This window comes from Astatotilapia calliptera, chromosome 16 (genome assembly GCF_964374335.1).
Source record: "Astatotilapia calliptera chromosome 16, fAstCal68.1, whole genome shotgun sequence".
Lineage (NCBI taxonomy): Eukaryota > Metazoa > Chordata > Actinopteri > Cichliformes > Cichlidae > Astatotilapia > Astatotilapia calliptera.
This window is the reverse complement of record NC_137437.1, coordinates 27,650,039-27,671,338: the sequence shown is the minus strand read 5'-3', so window position 1 is coordinate 27,671,338 and position 21,300 is coordinate 27,650,039. Positions and strand designations below refer to the sequence as shown.

Sequence of the window (21,300 nt, the reverse complement as noted above, 5' to 3'; positions counted from 1 at the left end):
GCTGAGCCCCTGCTAGCCTTGCAGCCCTGACAGCTCCCAGCCAAAGCCCGCTCCCCCGCCCCTTCCCCGAGCCCGTGTTCCTCCGCCCCAGCTGACCGTGAACCTCTTTTTCCTTCTTCCCCCTCATAAAACAGCAGGCCGGCCTCGGTCTGAGAGCCAGACAGGGGTGTGTATAGGAATAAAAGCTGCAGCTAGCCCTCCTAGCAACCTTTCAATGAAACGTCAGTCCACAGCCGGGGCGGCACAAAGAAGAGAAAACCTGAGCAGGAGCCGAAACGGAGCAGCTTCATCACCCTTTCTTCTACTCACCATAACCTCCGCAGCTCGTCCTCACAGCCAGCCCGTGTCTCCCCGGGTAAATATCCTCACTTCGGCCTTAAATCTCTCCTGTGTCCGCCTCTCTTTCTCTCACTCTCTCCACCCGGAATGCTGCCTGCAGGACAAGAATGGGATCGTCGTGCGCAGGCGCAGTAGATGCAGGGATGATGTTGGCACTTGGAAGTCTGTCGCATGGCAATGCTGAAAAAAACAAAAATCCCCGACGGTGTGCAACACATAACACAACCTCTGGCGACATCTGGTGGACACACGGTGGCTTCACAAACGCGCATGTGTGTTTGTTTCTTTATTTGCGTAGATTTTCATACTTCAGGATTTTATGTTTGTTTAATTCCTTTAACTCCAATTTCCACTCAAACAAAACTTTTGGTTCTGTAAGAATTGTCTCCTGTAAGAGTAATAAAAACATCTCTTTACCTCTGCAGCAATTATCATGATTAATAATATTATTCAGTTCTCTAAAATATACAAATCTTCAATGAAAAGAAAATATCTACATGTTGATTCTCTTAAACTTGACTTTTAGATTTCTCAGGGTTGTGGGAGGGTTGGAGCCTATCCCAGGTAACATAGGGCGAGAGGTGGGGTACACCCTGGACAGGTCACCAGTCTGTCACAGAGATAGCACATAGAGACAGTCACTTTTAATAATTTCTATTATCAATCTCAAATGCTTTGTGATATTATTAATAATTAGACGTATGGAAGTGGACAGTGACGATGGGATCACTGTTGACAAGTTGCTTCTGCTGGGAAGCCATGTCTGTTGCCACTGCAATAGAGGGTGGGTAAATAAAGCTAAGAAATTGTTGATAAGACATTGGAAACTGCTTGTACAGCATTCAGAGACTTGTGAAACCACGTTTTAAGGTGTGAGTGTCTAATAGTAGTCTTGGTAAACTTGTAGTACTCCCAGTTAAAACTTCCCATAGGAGCAGTGACAGTGGGCGCTGCTGCTGTGAGAGGGAAAAGGGGAGCAGCCTCCACTGAGGATGGCCTAAAGTTAAACTGAGGGTTGCAGAACATCATCCTCTGAACTGTTATTTTTACTAAAAACGAATTTCCCTGACACTCCTACGCCAGGGCTGCAGATTGTCACCTCGAGTGGTACATTAAATGTTTTGGGAAAATTTCCTTGTTTGCTGGGATACAACCTGGCACAATGATCTACTTTTGCCCATTTTGAGAAATGGTGTTTGTGATTGATTAGTTATGCCTGTAGAGGTCTTTAGGGGGAGCTCTTGCCACCATACTGAAGATGTTGAAAGGAAAGCTATCCCACCATTTTCTCTCATTTATCCTCTTTTCAGGTATGAAGAGAGAATTTGTACAGCTGTACTATGAACTATTATGTGGGGAACTGTGTTGCTTGTATTTTCTAAACATGCTAACTGAAGTTTGGAAATCTTTTTAAGCTTTCTTTCAGTTTTCAGTGCTAACTGGTGCACCGTACAGTTAGCTAAGCTAAACACTGGCTTGGTGGCTGGCACAGAAATGCATGTCCCCAGAATATATACCACACATACGGGATATACTTTAATCATAGGAAACACATACAGTGTATGTGTGAGATTAACCTTTGCTATATTTCTGTGTCAAACTATCCACTGATATGCTTGTGTTTGTTTTATAACAAGGATTGGTATTAAAAAAGGGACAAATGACTGTAGATGTGTTTTATAAATGTTTATTTCCAGAACATTTGAGGTTCATAATCTATGTTTATGTTTATTGATTTGTTTGTTTAATTTGTTGTCAAGTGTCTTTCAGCAAATCAAAGTTCACAGTGATGGATGTTGGACTGATACGAAGCAGATGCTCACAGTTGGTTTCAAAGGTTTCAGTCGTCAGTTTAAAGGTAAGCTAATGTATTCGATATTACTGTTATTCTGTATTTCTTTACTGGTGTCATGCAGGCTGGGGGTTGGAAAGCGGCCCCAATAGCCCTCGTAACATCTTCTTAGCTAAATGTAGCTAGAGCACAGTTCTCAGCCTGTCCAGAAAGACAACTGTAATTCACAGTACACATAATTTTTTGACTAAATGTTGAATGAGTCATTTCCCACCTGGCAATCCCACTTTAACACTGTCTGGAACTTCTTCTGAGTTTTAAAACAAACTTTCTGGAAAGCACTTTCCTGATTTTACTAGAAATATAATTTCCTTTTAACTGTCTTTCAATAGACTAAAAGAATAAATAATAAGACTAAAGTATAAAAAAAGATTGTTGGCACACAGGAGGACTCTATGAAACCCACACTAGCACCAACCAACCAACTCTGAACACCTTTCACTACCAAATGAAGTACAAAACAAGTAAGTCAAGAAAAATAAATTACAAAGAGTATTAACATTTAAAAATTGCCACAGTGGTTTGCCCTGTGATTGCCCTTCTTTTTCTCTACTTACTGCTGAAGAGACAGCCAGGAGGAGATTATAATGATGCAAAGGTAGGGTGAAACATGCAAAAGAATTAAACTAGTAAGTTTGAATTATGGATAGTAGAAGTGTCTCCATGGCACGAAGTATTTTCAGCATGAGGTAAAATCACTCCTCTGGAGTAGTCCATTACCAAAACCAGATCCTGGTACCAACAGCAGAACATGGATGGGTGGATCAGTCTATGTCAGGTGGCTGAAACAGACAGATTAATGTAGCTGTAAGTCTTGTATGAAAATTGGAAAAGAAATAAAGAACAGTAGTTGTTTCCTTTAGGCTGTTACATATGCAAAGATGTGGGAATGTCCTTCATCTATGTTTCTGTATCGAAAATGCTGTAAATAGCCTAAAACATCACCTGTTTAACATGATAGATCCTAAAGAGAAAAAACCTTTGCTGTGAATCACAGCCGGTGTAGAGCTGTTAGAAGAAACACAGCAGCAGATATCAGACATTCAGGGGAGCTCGTCACTCCAGCACCTGCAGACAGAGACACACCAACATGTAAGCTATTCTGCACTGCTGTAAAAATTAGGAACACTTTGAAAACACACATTCTTTACTGATGTGACTGGGTACCTACAGAGGGCTGAATTTAAGAACACCACAAAAACCAGCGTGAAAACAAAATTATACGACAGGCTTGATTGGGGTGACTGTAGCTCAGGCGGTAGAGCAGATCGGAAGGTTGGTGGTTCGATTCCTGGCTAGTCTGCATGCCAAATATTGGGCAAGATACTAACCCCAAATTGCTCTCCGATGCATCCATTGGAATATGAATGTTAGGAAGAAAGCACTTAAAAAGTGTGCATGGGTGAATGCACAAGTTGTATAAAGCGCTTTGAGTGCTCAGAAGAGTAGAAAAGTGCTATATTTACATTTTCCTTAAATTTTATTACAGCAACTCAAAATGGCAATTAGTAGCTTGTGTGGGCGTGGCCAACGTGCTTGCTTGACAACATCAGGGCATGCTCATAACTGGATGATGGTTTACTGTATATCCTGGGGGATTGCTTCCCAGATTTGGACCAGGGTATCACTGAGCTCCTGGTCAGTCTGAGGGGCAACCTGGCAGCGTTGAATGGACAAAAAAAAAGTTCAAATATTTTTCTATTGGTTTTAAGTCACGTGAGAGTGGGAGCCTAATATAAGATAAAACCTTGCAATTTCAACAGCACATCTCAGTCTTTCTACATGATAAATGTGTAAATTACAGAGAAAATTCTGGTAGTTCACCTCCTATACTTTCCTGTATTTATAAAACATGGAATTTTTATTAACTTAACTGAAATTTCTACAGAAGACAATGAAAAACAGGAACCTTTCTGTCATATAACTACTTGTTAAGTACTTGAATGGCTGTGAGGGGGTCTTTATCTGCAGGGAAAACTGTAAAACCTATAAAACTACAGTTAAATTTTTTTCCCTTCCTTCACATTTTCCAAAGCCATTCTGCAGGACAGTTTTGGAACCTTTGCCAGGCCAATTCATGCCTGGGGACTAGATCTTTTGACACCTGTGCCTTAGACTGATTCTTATCGCTGCACATACCTCTATACTGGTTTTAAAATGTTCGTGACCTGAGTCAGAACAGAAATAGCCACATCAGCTTTAAAAGCCTCTTTTTCCAGGAATAAACTACAGGAGGTAAAACTGTCACATGAGAGTTTAAGTCAGTATTACAGGACTGAGTAAATGAGTCTCAGTCGGTGGGACTGCTCGTAAATTGAAGATGAAATCTGTCTCAAACTGAATGTGACTTTCTGCTTCAAGCTCTGAGCTGTGGGGAGGGCGTTTGACACGTAATTTGACATTTCCTCTGCACGAGAACAGATCATTGTTGTTCTACTTCAGTCTGAGACCGGAGATGAAGTGAACAGATACAAAAAGAATACAAAATAAATATGACAAAAAGCAACACTGATAATGCAAAACTGCAGAAAATGGTTGATATCCTGAATTTGTGAGTGAATATTGGAGGACCCTTTTGTGGTTTCCAAATTTTAATAATTTAATAATTCAAACTTGTTAAAAATGCGCTTTAGATGCTTTGATTTGCGCTAGTAATTTTTCTGGACTGATTCATACCAGCGTTGTTTTGATTATGAGTTATAATTTTGGGCAAACAGCAACTACAAATGCATTTATTTTATCATGATAAGTATTCTTGCCATGACAGCTACATAGTAGAGCTCAGAAACTTTAAAGGTTACTCAGTGTTTTGAGGTTCTACTGTTTCACATCCTGATGACAGAGATGTTGAAATAACTGCTGTTTTTGTTCTTATTTGTGGCTAACAGCTTTCTGCATATGAGCTCACCATGTCTAGTTTGCAAAAACAAAAGTGGTGATTATGAAACTGCTCAGCTTCATAACAGCTGCAAACTCCCTCCTCTCTTAATAGTTTGTTTGTAATTTGTTTTCAGCACCAAATAGATTAAAATGGGCGTTACACAGGGTGTAACATCAAGGGGACAGGTTTTCTGTGTCTGTGAAGGGGGACACATTTATACGTTTGGGATGCAAAAAATATAGCCTTTTGAATTAAAATTATTCTTTTTGATAGACCTCAAATACTTTTAAATGAACAGTCATTGTCATGCAAGTTGAAAGATGGCCAAGCTTTAACACTGGAAGAGAATAATGAGCTACAACAAGTGGACTCATAGTTCTGGCTTCAAAGCACCTCCGCTACTTCCACTGGAAGAAAAGTGTTTTGACATTGATGTGATAATTATTCATTCTTTCATTCATCAAATTCTTTTGCATTTAATTATTAAACAGAAAAAGTGATCAGAGTTGGAAAATACAAAATATCTGACCGCTAAAAAAAATTGATATATGGTTTTTACTGTCCATTTTATTAAATTCTATAAAATAAAAACCACTACCACAAATATTATGTTGTGCAACCTCGAGTGACTGTACTGGCATGTAGATTACATGTGAAATGAGTGAGATCCCCTCTATCTCCAGTTTAACTTTTCTCAGTCCACTGGATGGCGCCAAACATACCTTTGCTGAAAGTGTCGGTGGCCCTCTTTGTCGTGTTCAAAGTTGGGTTGTGGATGAGACAGCTCACGGCCTCGTGAGGACCTGCAGGGATTAGTAGAGTGCTGCGGGAGCTGTAAAGGCGGTCGTGATAATTCTGCATCGTTGTAGTTTGGATGTTCCTCGACTCTACTGATTGATGAGAGCTGGTATAGAGGAGGACCCATTGTATCTCAGGGGCAGGAAATCCTCCTTGGGTAGTGCACACTGCAGTCATTGTTTTCATATTAACATCTAGCCTGGGATTCTGATAAGGAACTGAGGAGAGAAGGGGACAGAAGACCATTTCCATCTTTCTAAAATTTTTTGAATAAAGAAAGTGAATATTACTCTAACAGGAGTAGCGATTCTTCATGCCAGATTCTTCAGAATGGCATAACCTCATCAGTCCTTCGACTGGATGAGGTGAATATGTATAATTCCTGAATAGCTTGTGCACTTCAAGCACATCTTGACTGTTTGATTTAAAACCCACTGTGGTTGTGCACAGAGCAAAAATACACAAACTGTGTCTTTGTCCAAAATGATTTGAACCTAGCTGTCACTTGATTACCGATAAATAATCATTACAATCACTAAATGCAAATATTAGCATTGTCACTGTTGGCAGTGCCTGAAAGGAGGAAACTACACATTCTACATTAACCACAATAGCATAAAATCAATGTCATCTCCACTGACTGTAGGTGCTTATTTATATGACAATATAACTTCTCTTTCTTATTTTTGTGAAAAAGACTGAAAACCTTTCTTACCACCGATCTGTAAAGTTACTTGGCAGATCTGTGTGTGTTCCAGGTGGTATTTCTTCATCACGCTGCCGTCCAAGACTGCCGCAAAAGCCCAGAAAGTCCTTTCGTTATCTTCAAGAGTCAGGTTTTTGATTATGATGCTGATATTTCCTCTAATTATGTCCTGAGGGAAGGCTGTGACTCTGTGTTTATAGTAGTCATTTACATGCTCAGCCATCTTTCTTCCTTCATTATAGGAATACAACACAAAATCCCTGTTATCTTGCCAATAAAAACGAACATTACTCCAGTCCGTGATATTTTTATTTTGTATACTACATTCGAGGACTGCTGAGTCGGTGATAGTGGTGTTAACATACACCAGTGTTGCATTACCCACTGAAACTGGAAAAAATAAAATAAAATAGACAACTGTTAATGATTGCTACTTCCTCAAATCCTGTGACAGTCTAATACCAAGTACTCTTATCTTTAAAATGAATTTCTTCTCAGATAAGCCAAACGGTACAGTTCCATCATGTACACAAACACGCACACAGCTTTGAATGAAAATGGTCTTATAAAAAGGTGATAGCTTACCGATCGTGAGACTGAAAAAAAGTACAAATAGGATCAACATTTTTGTGAGCCTTTTGTCAAAGAGCAGCGAGTAAAACACGTGTTAGTGAGCACGGACACTAAAAATGAGGTCATGTGCAATGGAGACTAACAAGATGCCTTCTTTTGACTCGACAGTCTTCATCGGGCCTTTCCCCCCAGAATGACTAGTAATAAAGTCTTCATAATACCGAAGTAAAGCTCGGCTGCGGAGAGCAGCTAATATCTGCATTATCAGTGCCCTGTGACTACATAAAGCCTACGTGCTTTGGTTGCCATTGAAGAGGAAGTGAGAGTTGGGTAACGTGTCAGAGTATTAAAGCAGAATATTAAACCAAGTGTACTCTAAGGAGACTCAATAATCTGAGCCTTTCCGACATCGAGAGCTAGAAAATAAAACAGAAGAGTGAGCTGATATTCTCTGTTCAGCTCTGCACGACAAGCTTCCACTCTCTGTCAGACAAAGACGTTCAGATGACTTCCTTAATATTGAGAACCACCTGCCATTAGATGCAGATATGAAATCAGTTTAATATGATAGAAAAGGAAGAACATGACTCACGTGTGTTTACAGATCCAACCATGATACCTGACAGTTTTTCCATTGCCCGCCTAACATAGAAACAGTGTGTGTGAAAACCAACAGGGGCCGAAAGGTAAGATTCTCAAATGGATATCTCATGGTTAGACAAAATAGAAAAACTGTTGCATCAAAAAAAATCACACAACTTCCTGTTGCTCTATTTGCTCTTTTTTTCTTCATTGATTTTGAAGTTGTTTTGTCTCTCTTACGTTTAGCTCCTTTGATCTTCACTTTGATCATTTTTTTGCCTTCTTCTCAGTCTGTTCGCTTGCTCTGTGTTCAGTAATCTTCTTGTTGATCTGATACAGGCAGTTTAATTTACACTGCTTTCTGTGGTAGTATCTTTGGTTTCCATTGTTTTTGTATCTTCAATCACCGTACACACACTGCCCACTTTATTAGGTACACCTTGCTAGGTCCGGTGTGAACCTCATTTTTCATTAAGAATTTAATTCTTCATTAAACAAAATACTGGAAATATTCGTCAAAGATTTCAGTTCATATGATATTATACATGATAGCATCACACAATTGCACCAAATGTGTGCACTGCATCCATGATGTGAATCTTTTGTTCATTAACTCGCGGTGTTATCTTGTTTGGGGCAGCCATGGAAAGGGATGGACATGATCAGCAACAATACTCAGGGTAGGCGGAGTGTTTAAAGCTCATTTGGTGCTAATGGGCTGAAGGTGTGCCAAGAAAATATTCCCCACCCCATTACTTGTCCACCACTAGCAGGAACCGCTGATAAAGGCAGAATGGGTCTGCGTTTTTATGTTGTCTACATCAAAGTCTGACTTGACCATCTGAATGTTGCAGCACAAATTGAAACTCATCAGACCAGATATTGTTTTTCCAGTCATCTGTTGTTTAGTTTTACTGAACCTGTGTGAACTGTACTCTCAGTTTCCCGTTCTTAGCTGACAGGAGTGTCACCTGGCTTTATCGCCTGCTGCTGTATCCCATCAGCATCAAGATTCTGCATTTGCATTTGGACATACTCTTCTGCATTCCCTTGGTTGTAATTGTGGTTGGTCATTTGAGTTACTGTTGCCACTCATTGAATATTTGCTCTCTTACAACCCAAGAGATGTTTGTGTTGGAAAATGATAGTAGATTGTCAGTTTCTGCCTGGCAACAACCATGACATGTTCATAAAATTAACATAAATCACCTTTTCTCCCCATTCTAATGCTCAGTTTGAACATCAGCAGGTTGTTTTGATCATGTCTATATGACGAAATGGATTTAGCTGCTGGCACTTGATTGGCTTACAACCACGCGTCAGTGTCAGCTTCACGGGATGTTTTTGGTTTGTTGTTTGTGTTTCAGTCAGATATGAACATCTTCATCCTGCACCATCATCATAACTAATCATGATAAAAATCAAAGTGAAATAGTATACTACTGTTATGGAAACTACTAATATTAATATACAGTATGTTATATAATACTATTTTAGGTCATATTAGGGCCTTGGAAGCACATCATTGGCAGGTTAGCAATCGCGGCAAGATCCTTGTGTTAAATTGATTGTTTCTGAGCAGCCATCAGAGTATTTAGGGGGATAGGAGCCTTTATATTTTACCCACAATGCACTTGTACTTCAGTTGTCTTTGTTTTGCAGCCAGAAACCATGGCAGCAAAGCAAAGAAAGTCAGCAGTGTTGCTTTATGATGATGCCAAAATGTAAACTTTATTTCTCAAGCCTGTATTACAAGAACGAATCACCGTCAGCACATATATTCTCCTTTTTGCAACTGTCTGCTGGCTGCAGTTGTTAGTTACCAGAAATATTGGTGAAGCACAGTAGGTTTGTGGTCCATGGATCCTTTTTTGTTTTTGTTTTCTGCCACAGATGTATTCTTGCTGACTTTCTGTCTGGGACATAAAGCAGACTCAGTTTGTTGAAGTGAAAGCAGTTCAATTTTTTCCTCTTTGTTTCCTCAGGCATAGTCATCAAAAAGGAAAACTTTGTAACTGATTATAAAATGGCAATGATATCTCAGAAGTAATTAAGAACCAGTCAGACAGCTTGATTAAGTAGTTTTCTAATAATGTAAGCAGAATGCAGCTAATTTCAGAATTTACTAAACAGCTGTTTTTGTCCTGCTAAGGCTTTACACACCAGAAGCGTTTCATAAAAACGTCATGTAATTCCGAATTTTACGGATCCAAACATGCTGTGTAACCTAAATACACACTGAACGTGTTTGCAGAAAATTCATCCTCAAATAACACACTATGAAAAAAAGGAGTTGACATCAAGCAATGATGAGCTAGTCCTGATTTTACTAAACCAAAAAAGGAACAAACAGAAATTCTTTGTTCCTCTCATTCTCAAGAGAAAGGAGCAGCATGCAGAACTTCATGTTGGGATCCAGGAGCTGAAGCTTTATTGCGATTGCTTTTGCGCATATTTCTGGATGTCAGTGGGGCCAGTTGAACTCTTGTTAGCAGAGAAATGAGACCATACTTGAGGAGGCAGAGAAATAATTTCAAGAGCCGATTGTGACACAACAACAATCAAATGTAACACCATGTTCAACACTTTGACTGTGTCACCACCAGACAATGATGTGATTGGTTAGATGTGTTTGCATGCAACCGAAACACTGGAAAAATTTAGCTTAACTTCAAAAAATTAACGTTGCAAATTCCTCCTATGTAATTTCGTGTTGGGTTGCATCAAGAATAGGTGAGTCATAAAATATTTTTAGTGGACGATATATTTGCACAGATTTTATGTTTCTTGTGTGTAGAGGCTTTTACTCAGAAAAACCACCAAACTCTTTTTAAACAGTAAAAAAAATAAAATAAATTGGGGAACTGATTAAAGTTTTGATTGCTGTCCCCCTGATGTGACCCACTGGTTATGTTTTACTTTGAATTGAAGAAGTATTACACAGTTTAGAGAACAGAAACACAAACAATGTCACAACACAACAGTCTATCCAAATGCAGAGCAGTGGGTCTGTTAAATGAAGCATTCTTGTAAAGCTTTTTGTTTTTAATCATTTATGAGCTTCCTTTTCAATTCATGAATGAGCATATAGAGCCACAGCTCCACCTTAGATAGACTGGGTGCTAGGCTAGGTTTTTGTACTTTTCCAGCCCTGGACTACATGATATCTGCCACTGCAAGCTACAGTAAGTAGGTCCTGATTTGTTTGCTATTGAGGGACCAAGTTGCACCACATAGTGGTGCATAATGTGAGCCAAATTTCAGTCTTCTCAGCATAAAATCCTCACAGGACAGGCTTTGTCAGACAATTTAGGCTTTGAAGATAATGAGGCGAAAGGTAGCAGTGGGTACAAAAGCGATGTAACATAACTCAAAAGGAAGTGAAGCTAAATAACAAGCAGAAGACACAAGACTAACGTTTTGTATTCTGTAATGTAGACCTAAATGCTGCAGAGTATTAATGCACTTTGGATTGGGTCCAGATTTACATCACGAAGCTGCAGACGCCCCTCCTGCGCAGTCTGCGGCTCTGCCTTTCAGACAGCGAGGGCTGCGGTTGTTTACGCAGTGTGGGTCTGATTCTTTCTTACAGAAAGAAACATATTCACACATATTCAGAAGTCTGCACGGGAGCTATCTATTCTCTTGTCAGGGTCTTCAAGGAATATTTCATCTAATTTTTTCGGCTTCAAACTCCAATCATCAGGTAGGGGGGTGGGGGGGGGGGGGGGTCATTCTGGTCCTGGGTATCCTTTAAAAATATTTTTATTGCATTTATGTTGGTCATTTGAACCACATAGTTTCATTTTTTTTCTCCATAAGAAGTGAGCTTGATTCTCTTCCTAAAACCTTAATTTTTTCTATCTATAAACCATATATAAAAAAATATATAATATTCATCTAATTGGGATACTTTTATTCTTTATACTGTGTTAATCATAAGAGCATTTATTTATTTATTTTTTAATTCAGGTATTTATTGTCTGCTTTTCAGGCTACTGTCAGTGAAACAAAAAAGTCAAAATAAGACATGAGCCCAGAATTGAAGCATGTTTTGATTTATCTGCTTTAATATTTTATTTTGAGTGACCTGTGGAGCAGTATGGAGAAAATCATCTACATTATTAACACATACAGGTATCATTTACAGTATCCTTCAGTCATAACGAGAATGAGAGACAAAAAATAAAATTAATTAATAAGTAATTAATTAATAAAAGAAAATGTTTTTCTGTTTTTTAACGTTTTTTTCCCTTATGTAGTTGAAACTACATTTGCACATGCTCAAACGCTTCCTTCCTGTTTCGTCATTCTGTACATATCATCCTGCTGCTGACAAAAGGACGTTCCTTTTACTATAAATGGAAATGAGTTGTTTCTCCACGTTGTTTGGTATGTCTGAAAATTTGTTATATGCCTTCAAGACACTGCAAAAATGTATGTGAAGCAAAGTGTGCGTATATGTACTTCTTTTAGCATGGTGACCTTTGTGCTTATGAAATCTGCTCTTTCTATTAATCCAGTTTATAATATCATTATTTACTAATCTCATCAGCTGTCTTGTTAGTTGTTACATTCAGCGATAAAAATGTTGCGTGAGACGTGAAAGTAGTTCGAGTGTCGTGGGAGAACTCTTTTTGTCTGATGACCACGTAAGCCAACAAAATAGTGGCTGTCATTTGTCAGCCTAAAAGTTGAAGTGTTGCCTTGGAAGTGAGATCCTGAACCTGAAGGTTGCTCTATGCATCTAACTGTGTGTGCATGTGGAGGGTTAAAAAAACAAAAGGTGACGTGGTCTAGCAGTTAGCTCCATTGTGTGAAGTCTAAGGTATTGTGCAGTTTAGCTCACTGGAGCTGTTTTCCTACTGAGGAAAAGAATAATCTGGTTGAATTAAAGCTTAAAATAAACTGGCTGAAGGGCAGAGCAGGGGAGCTGGAAAACTGCACAGTTGGCAGCTGCGTAGGGTGAGGCTCGGCTGCTCAACCACATCATACTCAAACCGTTCATAGAGTGGGTCTACAAGTAGGCCCACTCCGCTACCAGCTGGTTAACCAGCCTGTGATTGCAAAAGCTTCTTTGTGCCTATTACCATTAATGTAGGTCCCATTTAAAGTCTTTGGTGTTGACCTCATCAGGCCATTTTACCAGAGTCCTCACAAAGATATCGCTTTGTATTAGTTCTGGTGGATCACGTAATCTGATATCCCAAAGCAGTGAGGCTGCGCACCGTTTCTGCAAAGAGTGTTGCACAAGCACTGTTTCAGGTCATCTCCCATTCTTCATCCTGAAAGATATACTGACTGACCAGGGTACATGGTTCATGTCTTGCACACTAAAGGAGCTGTATGAATTATTGGGCATTAAATCTGTTTGGACCAGTGTCTACCACCCTCAGACTGACGGGTGGTAGACACTGAACAAGACTTAAAAGCCCATGATTCATAAGTTCATTCACGAGGATAAATGCAGTTGGGATCGCCACAAAGTGCTTGTATTATTCCTTTCTTTTAGCTCAAAGTTACTTGCCAATTGGTAAGGTCTCGTTGTGGTCACGTGGTGCGTTGACTATAACATCATACTGTCAGACAGGGGAGGAGCCACACAAATATATCACCTCAAACTCTTAAAAGCATGAAGAGAGGCTGAAACCGCTTCTCTGGTGAGCCTGGTGACGGTGAGAGATGAGTTGGGGCTGGCGGTGCATAATTCCACGATTCCTGCCTCCCGCCATTGTGGCAACCATCTCACACAGCCCCAGAGAGCAGAGTAGCAGAGTAGCGGTGTTTTGCAGATTTGTTCTCCACCCTGCTCAGCTATACTAGTCTCATGACCAAATAATGACTCCGATATCTGCGAGTCTAATGATAGTCTTATGAGCACTATTTTGATACACACCCTATTGGTTACTTGAGCATAAGTGGCAAATTGTTCAGAGGGAATTGGCTGAAATGCTAAAAATGGGAGTAAAGCAACGTGGTGTAGCCCCATAGTTCTTTTTGTGAAGAAAGATGGCTCTATATAGTTTTGTGTTGACTACCCTAAGGTGAATCAAGTTTCACAGTTTGACACTTATTCCATGCCCTGGGTCAACAAGCTCCCTGACCAGTTAGGCACTGCTCACTTTTTCTTGATGTTGGATTTGACCAAGGGCTACTGGCAGATTCCCTTGCCCTGCCTGAGTCCAAGAAAAAAACGGCTTCGTGCAGGCTCTCTGTGGGGAACCCTTGCTCTACACGCCGAACTTATCTCCTATTTTGAACTCTTTACACAGGCTCCTGATGTATTTTAAGACTAATTTTAAAATACTTGTACTTACATACCGAGCAGTAAACGGAGCAGCTCCAGTCCACCAGTCCCATTTGGACGTAACTTTTATTGCATTATAACTTGCATTTTTTTTTCCATTTTACCAGCTGATTAGTTAGGCTTAAACAAGTCTTCAGGTTATGACGTCTGAATTGAGTGAATCTAAATGGACTTCTTTTAGTCTCAGTTTACTGTATAAAGTACAATAAAGTACTACGTTCCACAGGTCAGAAAGTATTTTACGAGATTCAGAGCTCTACTGTCTGGAATGTTGATTTTTTTTTTTTTAGCTGGATGTTTCTCTGTTTCCCTGCAGGTCTGCTGTTCTGGTTCTTGGTGCCAGTTTCATCAGAAACAAATGGAACCAGAGGGGCACCGCTGGTCCTTCAGTGCCATCACAACCTCAGCGAAAAGTTCATTCCTGAGCAAACCTCCATATACTGGCAAAGTAATTCCAGCGTTCTTCATGTTTTTTCAAAAGGACAAGAGGAATTTCAACACCAAAGTGAGTCATTTAAAAACAGGACTGCAATTTTCCGCGATCAACTGGCCTCTGGCAACTTCTCCCTTGTCATCAATCCGCTGATGCTGAAAGACGATCAGCTCAGCATCGAAGTTGCTTACATACCAGAAAGCAGGACGCTCTGCCAAACCACTGTTCATGTAGCAGGTATAGTTCACCTTAATTAACATGGATGCAAATATCAGTATTTGTTAAATATGTGAAATGCAAACTGTATGTCCAATGGGATTGAAAAGATGAAACCCTTCAGGCAGTGTTCAGGCACATATCTTAAGAATAATAAAACAGGTGGCTCGTGATGATCATTTCGAGTGCTGCATGTATTTATTCACTGAGTTGAGTGATGATTGAGGGATAAAACTAGTGACTAGTTTATGTTTTTGTTAATTTGTACAATAATGATCTCTGATTTCTTAAAATTTGTATGAAAATTCTAACATTTATACATGTGAAAAATCTCTGACTCATTTCCAGCTCGTTTTGAGATGCCAAATATCGTGGTCAACACCATAGATATGATGGCTATGTGTGCAACAAAGGGGGGCTTTCCTGAACCAGAGCTATCATGGATCTCCGTGGACCACGAGGGACATGAACGTACACTTGAACCACCTGATGTCCAGACCCTTGAGATCTACAAGGAAGATGACGGCACCTACAGAGTTACCAGTACTGCCAACATCAGAGGATCACAGAAAGTTAGATGCAGCGTTTACAACCCAACTTCAAAGGAGACATTGAGTGTAATTAAAGACGTAATTACAGGTACTCCAAGGATCATTTTTGCTTTTCAGCCTGAAGTTGACTTTTCAAATAAATTCAGAATCCATATCCATAGGTTTGAAATAGATATGTAAACCACTGTGTTTATTAATCAACCAACAATGACAAAAACATAGAATAACTTGAGGTTCAACTCCTGAGGCAGAACTCTAAGTCTTAAGTCACAGTTCATCTTAAACACAGACAAAAAATTTTTTATATATATATATGTAATTTTGCTGTAAATTTAAAAACGCACTGTGAAATTTGAAACTGCCGGAATTACATACATCTCATCCCAGAATAACATCAATTGTAGGTCTGTTTCCCTGTAATTTCATGTCATCGAGCCAAAAGCCTTGACAAGCCTAGAAAATAACCTAATTCTCCATTGCAGACTTAGTAGTAGCAAATCTTTTATAGATACAATTTGAGTGAATGAATTCATAATTATATTAACACTAATCTCTTCAAACCAGAGAAGTTCTTAAAGTAACTTTTTGAAAAAAGTGTGGCCCCCAACAATCCTGATTTGAATTACAGTAGCTTACAACGTTACCATTTTCATGCAAGAGAATTCAAGATGCACATCAATTCCCATCAGTTCGTGGAAGCTTTCTGTGTTTCATTCATACAGATTCCCATGAGCAGTTAACCTAAAGTTCAGTTTACAGTGCTGTTTAGATTTAGATGATTTTTGCACTAAGGATTAATTTTGTGTTGAAGTTGTAGGTAAAGTAACACAACTGACTGTTGTAACTGTGTCTTGTTCCTGATTTACAGATGAAGGCTGGAGTCTGCCTTTGGGAGCTGTTCTTGGAGTACCGGTAATACTTGCAGTAATACTCGGAGCAGGAGCCACCATTGGCTGCCGAAAAAGGAAAAGTCTGTAAACTTTTGAATTTTGCTCCTTTTCCTTTGTAATTATTAATTATGTAATTAAATGTTTAAAAATTGGTTACATCAAATACTGTGCGGAGGATCAGTAACAGCAGTACTGAGTAAAATGTATGACTATATACATCATTAGAAAATGACAAAGTGACTCTGACCCCTTAGCAAACTCTGGTTGCTGGGTAAAAATGTGTTATTACTTGATTGGCTGGTGAGTGGTTGCTTGCATTTGCTATGAAAAAGAGAGTGCTACACCATAAGGTTGCTGCACTTGCCTGTAGTTTGCAAGAAAGACGTCCACTTATCTGCAAATACTACCCAAATACTCTTCGAGTTTTAATGAAAGTGTGTAAAGTTTGACACAAACTGGAAACTGACAGTTTCCATTTAAAGTAAAAAAAAAAAACACATTTGCAATGCTTGCAGACAAGTTGGTGTTTTTCATGCAATCACAAGGATTTTTTTGTGTGGCACCGTATATTTCTTTGCAACCGATTTGACACTAGTGACTGGCAGCAACAACTGGACAACTGAGTACATACTTATTTTGCTTTTTTCTTCCTTTAATTTGCAACCTCTTTGAGAGAATGCACCAGGTTTAAACCGCTGTGGAAAATTAGTATCAATCTCTTAATTTTAGCTCACCTTCTGAAGCAGTTACCAATGAAAGCTACAACACAAAGTTTGTGAGAGAGAAACATTTCAGGGTGTAAAATAACCTCAAACTATAACTTCATGAAGACCACTTTTCCTCCATTGGAACTCAGAACACGAAATTAAGCACAGGCACAGATGTCTCTGCTCTGTGTCAACCCTTTACGCTGTTGAGATCCATTGGAAAAAGATCCACACATATGCCGTACACAGCTGCTCTGTTGAAAGTTAATACATGAATCATTTTTCTTGCAGGGAGAGACTGTTCAGGACAAAGCCTACAACAACTGAGCGCCAATGAACCTGCACCATTGGAAGACAGCACTCCTGATCCTGCAGCTGTTGTAGTTGATGATGTAGCTAAATAAAGGGAAAACACTAAATAGAAGACATAGCAGGAACTCATGTTTCTGAAATAAAGACCTCATCTATGGAGGACCACAGAGCCACACACACCGAAAAATAGTGTTTTTATTTTAAATTCAATTATTAAATAATAAATAACTTTATTAACGTTTGAATAAGTAAAATAATAAATAAATGAATCTGTAAATGAATTTACAAATGCATAACTTATTGTACAATTCATTATTTAAGCAAAAAAAGTCCTTACTTGATGCACGTGGCTCTTGTGGTGCTCCATATGTTAGCATGTTACCTTCAACAAGTGGTTATAGGCTGAGTCTACAGGCGCACACTCGGAGGATCAACTCTACATTTCACTGCAGGGCCCCTTCATTTTTCACAATCGGTGTCGGGCAGAATGTAAATACATAGGCTGAAATCTAAATTTTACATTTGATGTTTACATCTAAATTATTTAGCTGTAACAAAACAGGAATAAAATGTAGGACACGGAAACTAAAGTTCAAAATTTGAAGAAATAGATCACACGCAGTTTACTGATGGATCGAGATATTAGTTACCCAGATAGCATCAGACCCCAAGGTGGATCTGCCCTGAATACAGTGTATTAAATAAAAACTTTTTGTAGCAGTTTATGAACATTACGTTGTTTTAATGAGTATTTAGTAAAATTTAAATGTCTCAATTAAATGTTAGAGAGAGGGTTTTGTTATTTCTACCGTTAGTGGATACATATCCTTAGATTTGCTTTAATGTCTCCCAGTTTAATCATTTCTAATATGAGCCAATCCCACTTTTACTCTTTTACTTTTACTCTGCATTTCATTGCCCTGTACCTGTGCATGTGCAATGACAATAAAGTTGAATTCTATTCTATTCTATTCTACTCACAGATGATGGATCTCTTACAGCCACAACAGAGACGTTTCAGAGCAATTTCACGTATAACTCAAAGAATGCAGGGCAGCTTTCCAAGTCTTTAAAGAATGTAAAGCTTTATCAGTAAAGGCAAATGTCTTGTTTTTTATAGATTTTAAATATTTCAGTATAGTTTTGGGAGGATGTACACAGATGATGATTCAAAATATTGTGACGTTATAAACCGATCTGGGTAGGATGAGCTGGAAAATTAGGAGAGGAAATAAAATATTCAGTTAGTTGAACTGGTTGAAATTCAGTTTCTACTGTTAGAGTATTTCCTGCAAGAAACGTAATAACAAGCGATCAAAGCTGTCATCATGATATCAAGGGCCAGATTAGGCCGAGATGTCAGTGTTACGATGCATTTGCAAAATTGCACCCATGCAAGTGGAAAATTATTTTGTTGATCTATTAACGGTGCACTGATTTCCATGCAAAGATGCAGTCAGTACATCTTAATGATTACCTGACTTGAGTGGATTAGCGGCTCAGAAATAAGCACACAGTGAGAGACTGTGAGGGAGCGAGTGACAGCTCTGCAACATCACAGATCACTTTTGCGCGGTTTCTTTTTTTTGCAGATTGGTTGTATGCAAGTCTCTTTCAAAGAGGCTGCTATTAGTGGGACTCAGAAAGATCAAGTGCATTAGATTGACAGTCTTACCCCATATACGCAACATTCACCAGAGAGCAGATGAAGGAGCGAGATGGCATCAAAGTTAAAGAGAGGCGGAAATCACACCTCAAACGTGCACGGCCATGTGTGTGCGTGACGGATGCGCTAATTAAACACATAGCAATACACTTCTGGTTCTGTGCAAGCAGACTCCAATCCAGACACAGTTTATAGTAGAGCCTATGATACCTTTTGGTGGATCAGGTTGTCGGTCAACCCACTGAGACTGATTTGAGTATGTCAGCAACAATATGTCAGCAATCAGGCTTAATGTGCAGTGTAATCAGATTGCAATCAGAGTACCTGTAGCTGCTTTAAAAACATAATTTAAAAATATATTTAGTTGAGTTTTAAAAGCTTAAAGTCATTTTAGTCTCATCTTCACTCATACTATATATTCACATTAAGAAACAGAAGCAGCATTAAGCCACAGCTGCACAAACCACCCAAAAGAAGAAAAAAACACAGCTTAATGTTAAATAAAAGAGATCAAACATCCAGCTATGAGTGAATAAACACTGATGAGGAGTCCGGTACCACCTGTAGCAAAGCCTCCACCACCATCAGCACAATCAGGTTTAGAGTACACTGCAGACGGGCCTTGATCGATACTGGGATGCTCAGTTTTGGTTTCATTATTCTAAAAATGCAACGCTTTGAATCTTTAGATATCATTAAATTCTGGTACCGGTGTGTGTTTTTCTGTAGTTTTGGGGCCTGATTTGATTATTTTACCATTCTAGTGTTAAACGTTTTTGAATTTTTTCTGCAAGAGTTATTAATTGAGGCAAAAATGGGAGCAAAATCCACAAATTACTGCTTACAGGTGTGGTTAGTTCGGTCGTTGGTTTTCTAAACACAGATGCAGTCAATTCAATATGACATACTCAGTCTGCCAAAGGCAATGCAATTTCAAGCACGGTCAAAAAATAAGAGATGGTAATTTAAGATAATTTTCTAGCAGGACAGGTGCAGCATTGTAATTGTAAACAGAAAATGAAGTAAATTAATATGGAACGTGTACGTTAAATATAGGCCTACAGTGGCAGTCTAGCAGAGAATCGTTATAATGGAGACAAACTTCAGTAACTGACAGAGTCCAATGTAGGACTGTAAGAAGTAACAATTGGACATCATGTTTTGATGATGGGAAATGTGTGATTGAAAAAAAATGGGTTTGCTGATTTCGTGGGGGAATGTTTGGCGTGTGGTGGATCCGAAATTTGATTCCTTTCAGGGTTGTACATTTTTATTCCTTATATTTTTTGATTGACTTAATTGTTGTTTTGAATGTGTTGCTGTATGGAATATGCAGTAGGAATGAAAAGGGAGTGGTGAGAATTGTGCCTGGGTTGACTGTGTTTAGATCCATTGGTACTGTCTTTGGTTGGGACTACAGTACACAGGAATGTAGTCATTCATCTCCCCTCACTATTTCCCCTGTTTAAGGTAACTGCCATGCACAAAACTCTACAAACTTTTTTACTCCATCATCATTGTTCATTGTAAGGGAAGAGGTGAATGGTGGACTGTTTCAGCTGTGTAAGCTAGCTTTTAATACTGTCCCACCATGTTGAATGATGTTTTTTCTGCCACTGTCTGTATATTTAAGTTAACTACTGAAAGACATACAGAACTAAAGTATTATTTAATTACTGTGGAAAGGCAGTGTCAGCTAAAATATGTGAGTTAATTAGATGTATTTATCTTATGTCACAGTTCATGTTGTGCACTGCCTGAAGTCTTCTCATCAGCTAATGCAGAAAATAACAGTAACTTTGTTTGGAAACTGTGGTTCTGAGACAGAGTTTATCATTGCAGAGAGAATACGGGTTTGGTTGTGTCTATTGTAGCTGACACTCTATACAGAAGTCGAGAGCTGCATGTAAGTATCTTCATTCATCTCCAGTTTGAGGGCACAACATATGCACGTATGCGTTTTTGTGATCTATATCTCACACACTGTCAGAGCTGTGAACTCCATTACATGGACTGAGCAATTCTTGCAACTGAAGCCACGGTATGTTGAAGACATTTTGTTGATTCATTTTGAGTTTTGTTGATTTTTAGTAAATACTGACATTACTTTTTTGTGTTTTTTTTTGTTTCACAAAGTTTGCAATGTGTTAGTACATCTAGCCCATACTGTCACTTATTCTAGCTCTGATTTAAACCTCTCTCTGAGTAAGCAGAGGGCTGCAGTGCCTTGTGGTGACTATTGTTGTGATTTGGCAATGAATAAATAAATTGATATTGAAATCAGTGTTAATGACACATCGCTCTCTCTCTCTCCCTCAGCGACTGTAGTGCGTTTGTGCAGCTTCCTGTATGAACACTCATGATACAATTGCACAAACTTGCCTGGAAGTTCAGGTGTTTAGTGGTGGTTCTTGGAAAGGGCAAATTCTGCTTCTGTGTTTTTTTTTTCTTCTAAAAGCTGAGCAGGTAAATCACTTCAGCTTCAAC

At 39.0% G+C, this 21,300-nt stretch overlaps 3 protein-coding genes across 7 annotated transcripts in view; 1 reads left to right on the top strand and 2 right to left on the bottom strand.

The window, feature by feature from the left end:
* The window catches only part of clasp1a (cytoplasmic linker associated protein 1a), a 116,937-nt gene extending 116,458 nt beyond the window's left edge, over nt 1-479 (bottom strand). The window contains exon 1 of the mRNA XM_080290991.1: nt 310-479. The gene's annotated coding sequence lies outside the window, so the exon portion shown is untranslated. The remainder of the gene's footprint in view (nt 1-309) is intronic.
* LOC113007840 (CD276 antigen homolog) lies at nt 476-21,093 on the top strand. Of its 3 annotated transcripts, XM_026144836.2 has the most exons (7): nt 476-611; nt 2,100-2,197; nt 2,578-2,655; nt 14,355-14,708; nt 15,036-15,326; nt 16,107-16,208; nt 17,127-21,093. In XM_026144836.2, exons 1-7 carry the CDS (start codon nt 511-513, stop codon nt 17,237-17,239), a joined length of 1,137 nt encoding a protein of 378 aa, XP_026000621.2. In that variant the 5' UTR covers nt 476-510; the 3' UTR covers nt 17,240-21,093. The 3 variants fall into 3 exon arrangements, with proteins under 3 accessions (XP_026000621.2, XP_026000623.2, XP_080147114.1); XM_026144838.2 differs by lacking the exon at nt 2,578-2,655; XM_080290988.1 differs by lacking the exons at nt 476-611; nt 2,578-2,655 and adding an exon at nt 1,013-1,649.
* Nucleotides 2,011-7,861, bottom strand: LOC113007842 (CD276 antigen homolog). Of its 3 annotated transcripts, none has more exons than XR_013902440.1 (5): nt 7,162-7,726; nt 6,586-6,966; nt 5,795-6,088; nt 3,137-3,259; nt 2,011-2,973 (listed from the first exon to the last, which is right to left on the bottom strand). XR_013902440.1 is itself a non-coding variant. In XM_080290990.1 (5 exons), the coding sequence occupies exons 1-4, from the start codon at nt 7,782-7,784 to the stop codon at nt 3,183-3,185; spliced, it is 489 nt and encodes a 162-aa protein (XP_080147116.1). In that variant the 5' UTR covers nt 7,785-7,861; the 3' UTR covers nt 2,011-2,973; nt 3,137-3,182. The 3 variants fall into 3 exon arrangements, 2 of the variants coding, with proteins under 2 accessions (XP_080147116.1, XP_080147115.1); XM_080290990.1 differs by lacking the exon at nt 7,162-7,726 and adding an exon at nt 7,742-7,861 and having other exon boundaries at nt 6,586-6,660; XM_080290989.1 differs by having other exon boundaries at nt 6,586-7,724.
* Nucleotides 21,094-21,300: the final 207 nt, after the last annotated feature.

Bases quoted from the DNA above. Each gene is read 5' to 3' on its own strand.
- LOC113007842 (XM_080290989.1), bottom strand. From the start codon at position 6,799: ATGGCTGAGCATGTAAATGACTACTATAAACACAGAGTCACAGCCTTC. The intron at 6,089-6,585 runs GTAAGAAAGGTT...TTCTCTCCTCAG, and splicing joins AGTAACTTTACAGATCGGTG to TTCCTTATCAGAATCCCAGG. The intron at 3,260-5,794 runs GTATGTTTGGCG...CTCTGTCTGCAG, and splicing joins CACCGACACTTTCAGCAAAG to GTGCTGGAGTGACGAGCTCC.
- LOC113007840 (XM_026144836.2), top strand. From the start codon at position 511: ATGGCAATGCTGAAAAAAACAAAAATCCCCGACGGTGTGCAACACATA. The intron at 612-2,099 runs GTGTGTTTGTTT...TTTGTTGTCAAG, and splicing joins GTGGCTTCACAAACGCGCAT to TGTCTTTCAGCAAATCAAAG. The intron at 2,198-2,577 runs GTAAGCTAATGT...GTTGGCACACAG, and splicing joins TTTCAGTCGTCAGTTTAAAG to GAGGACTCTATGAAACCCAC.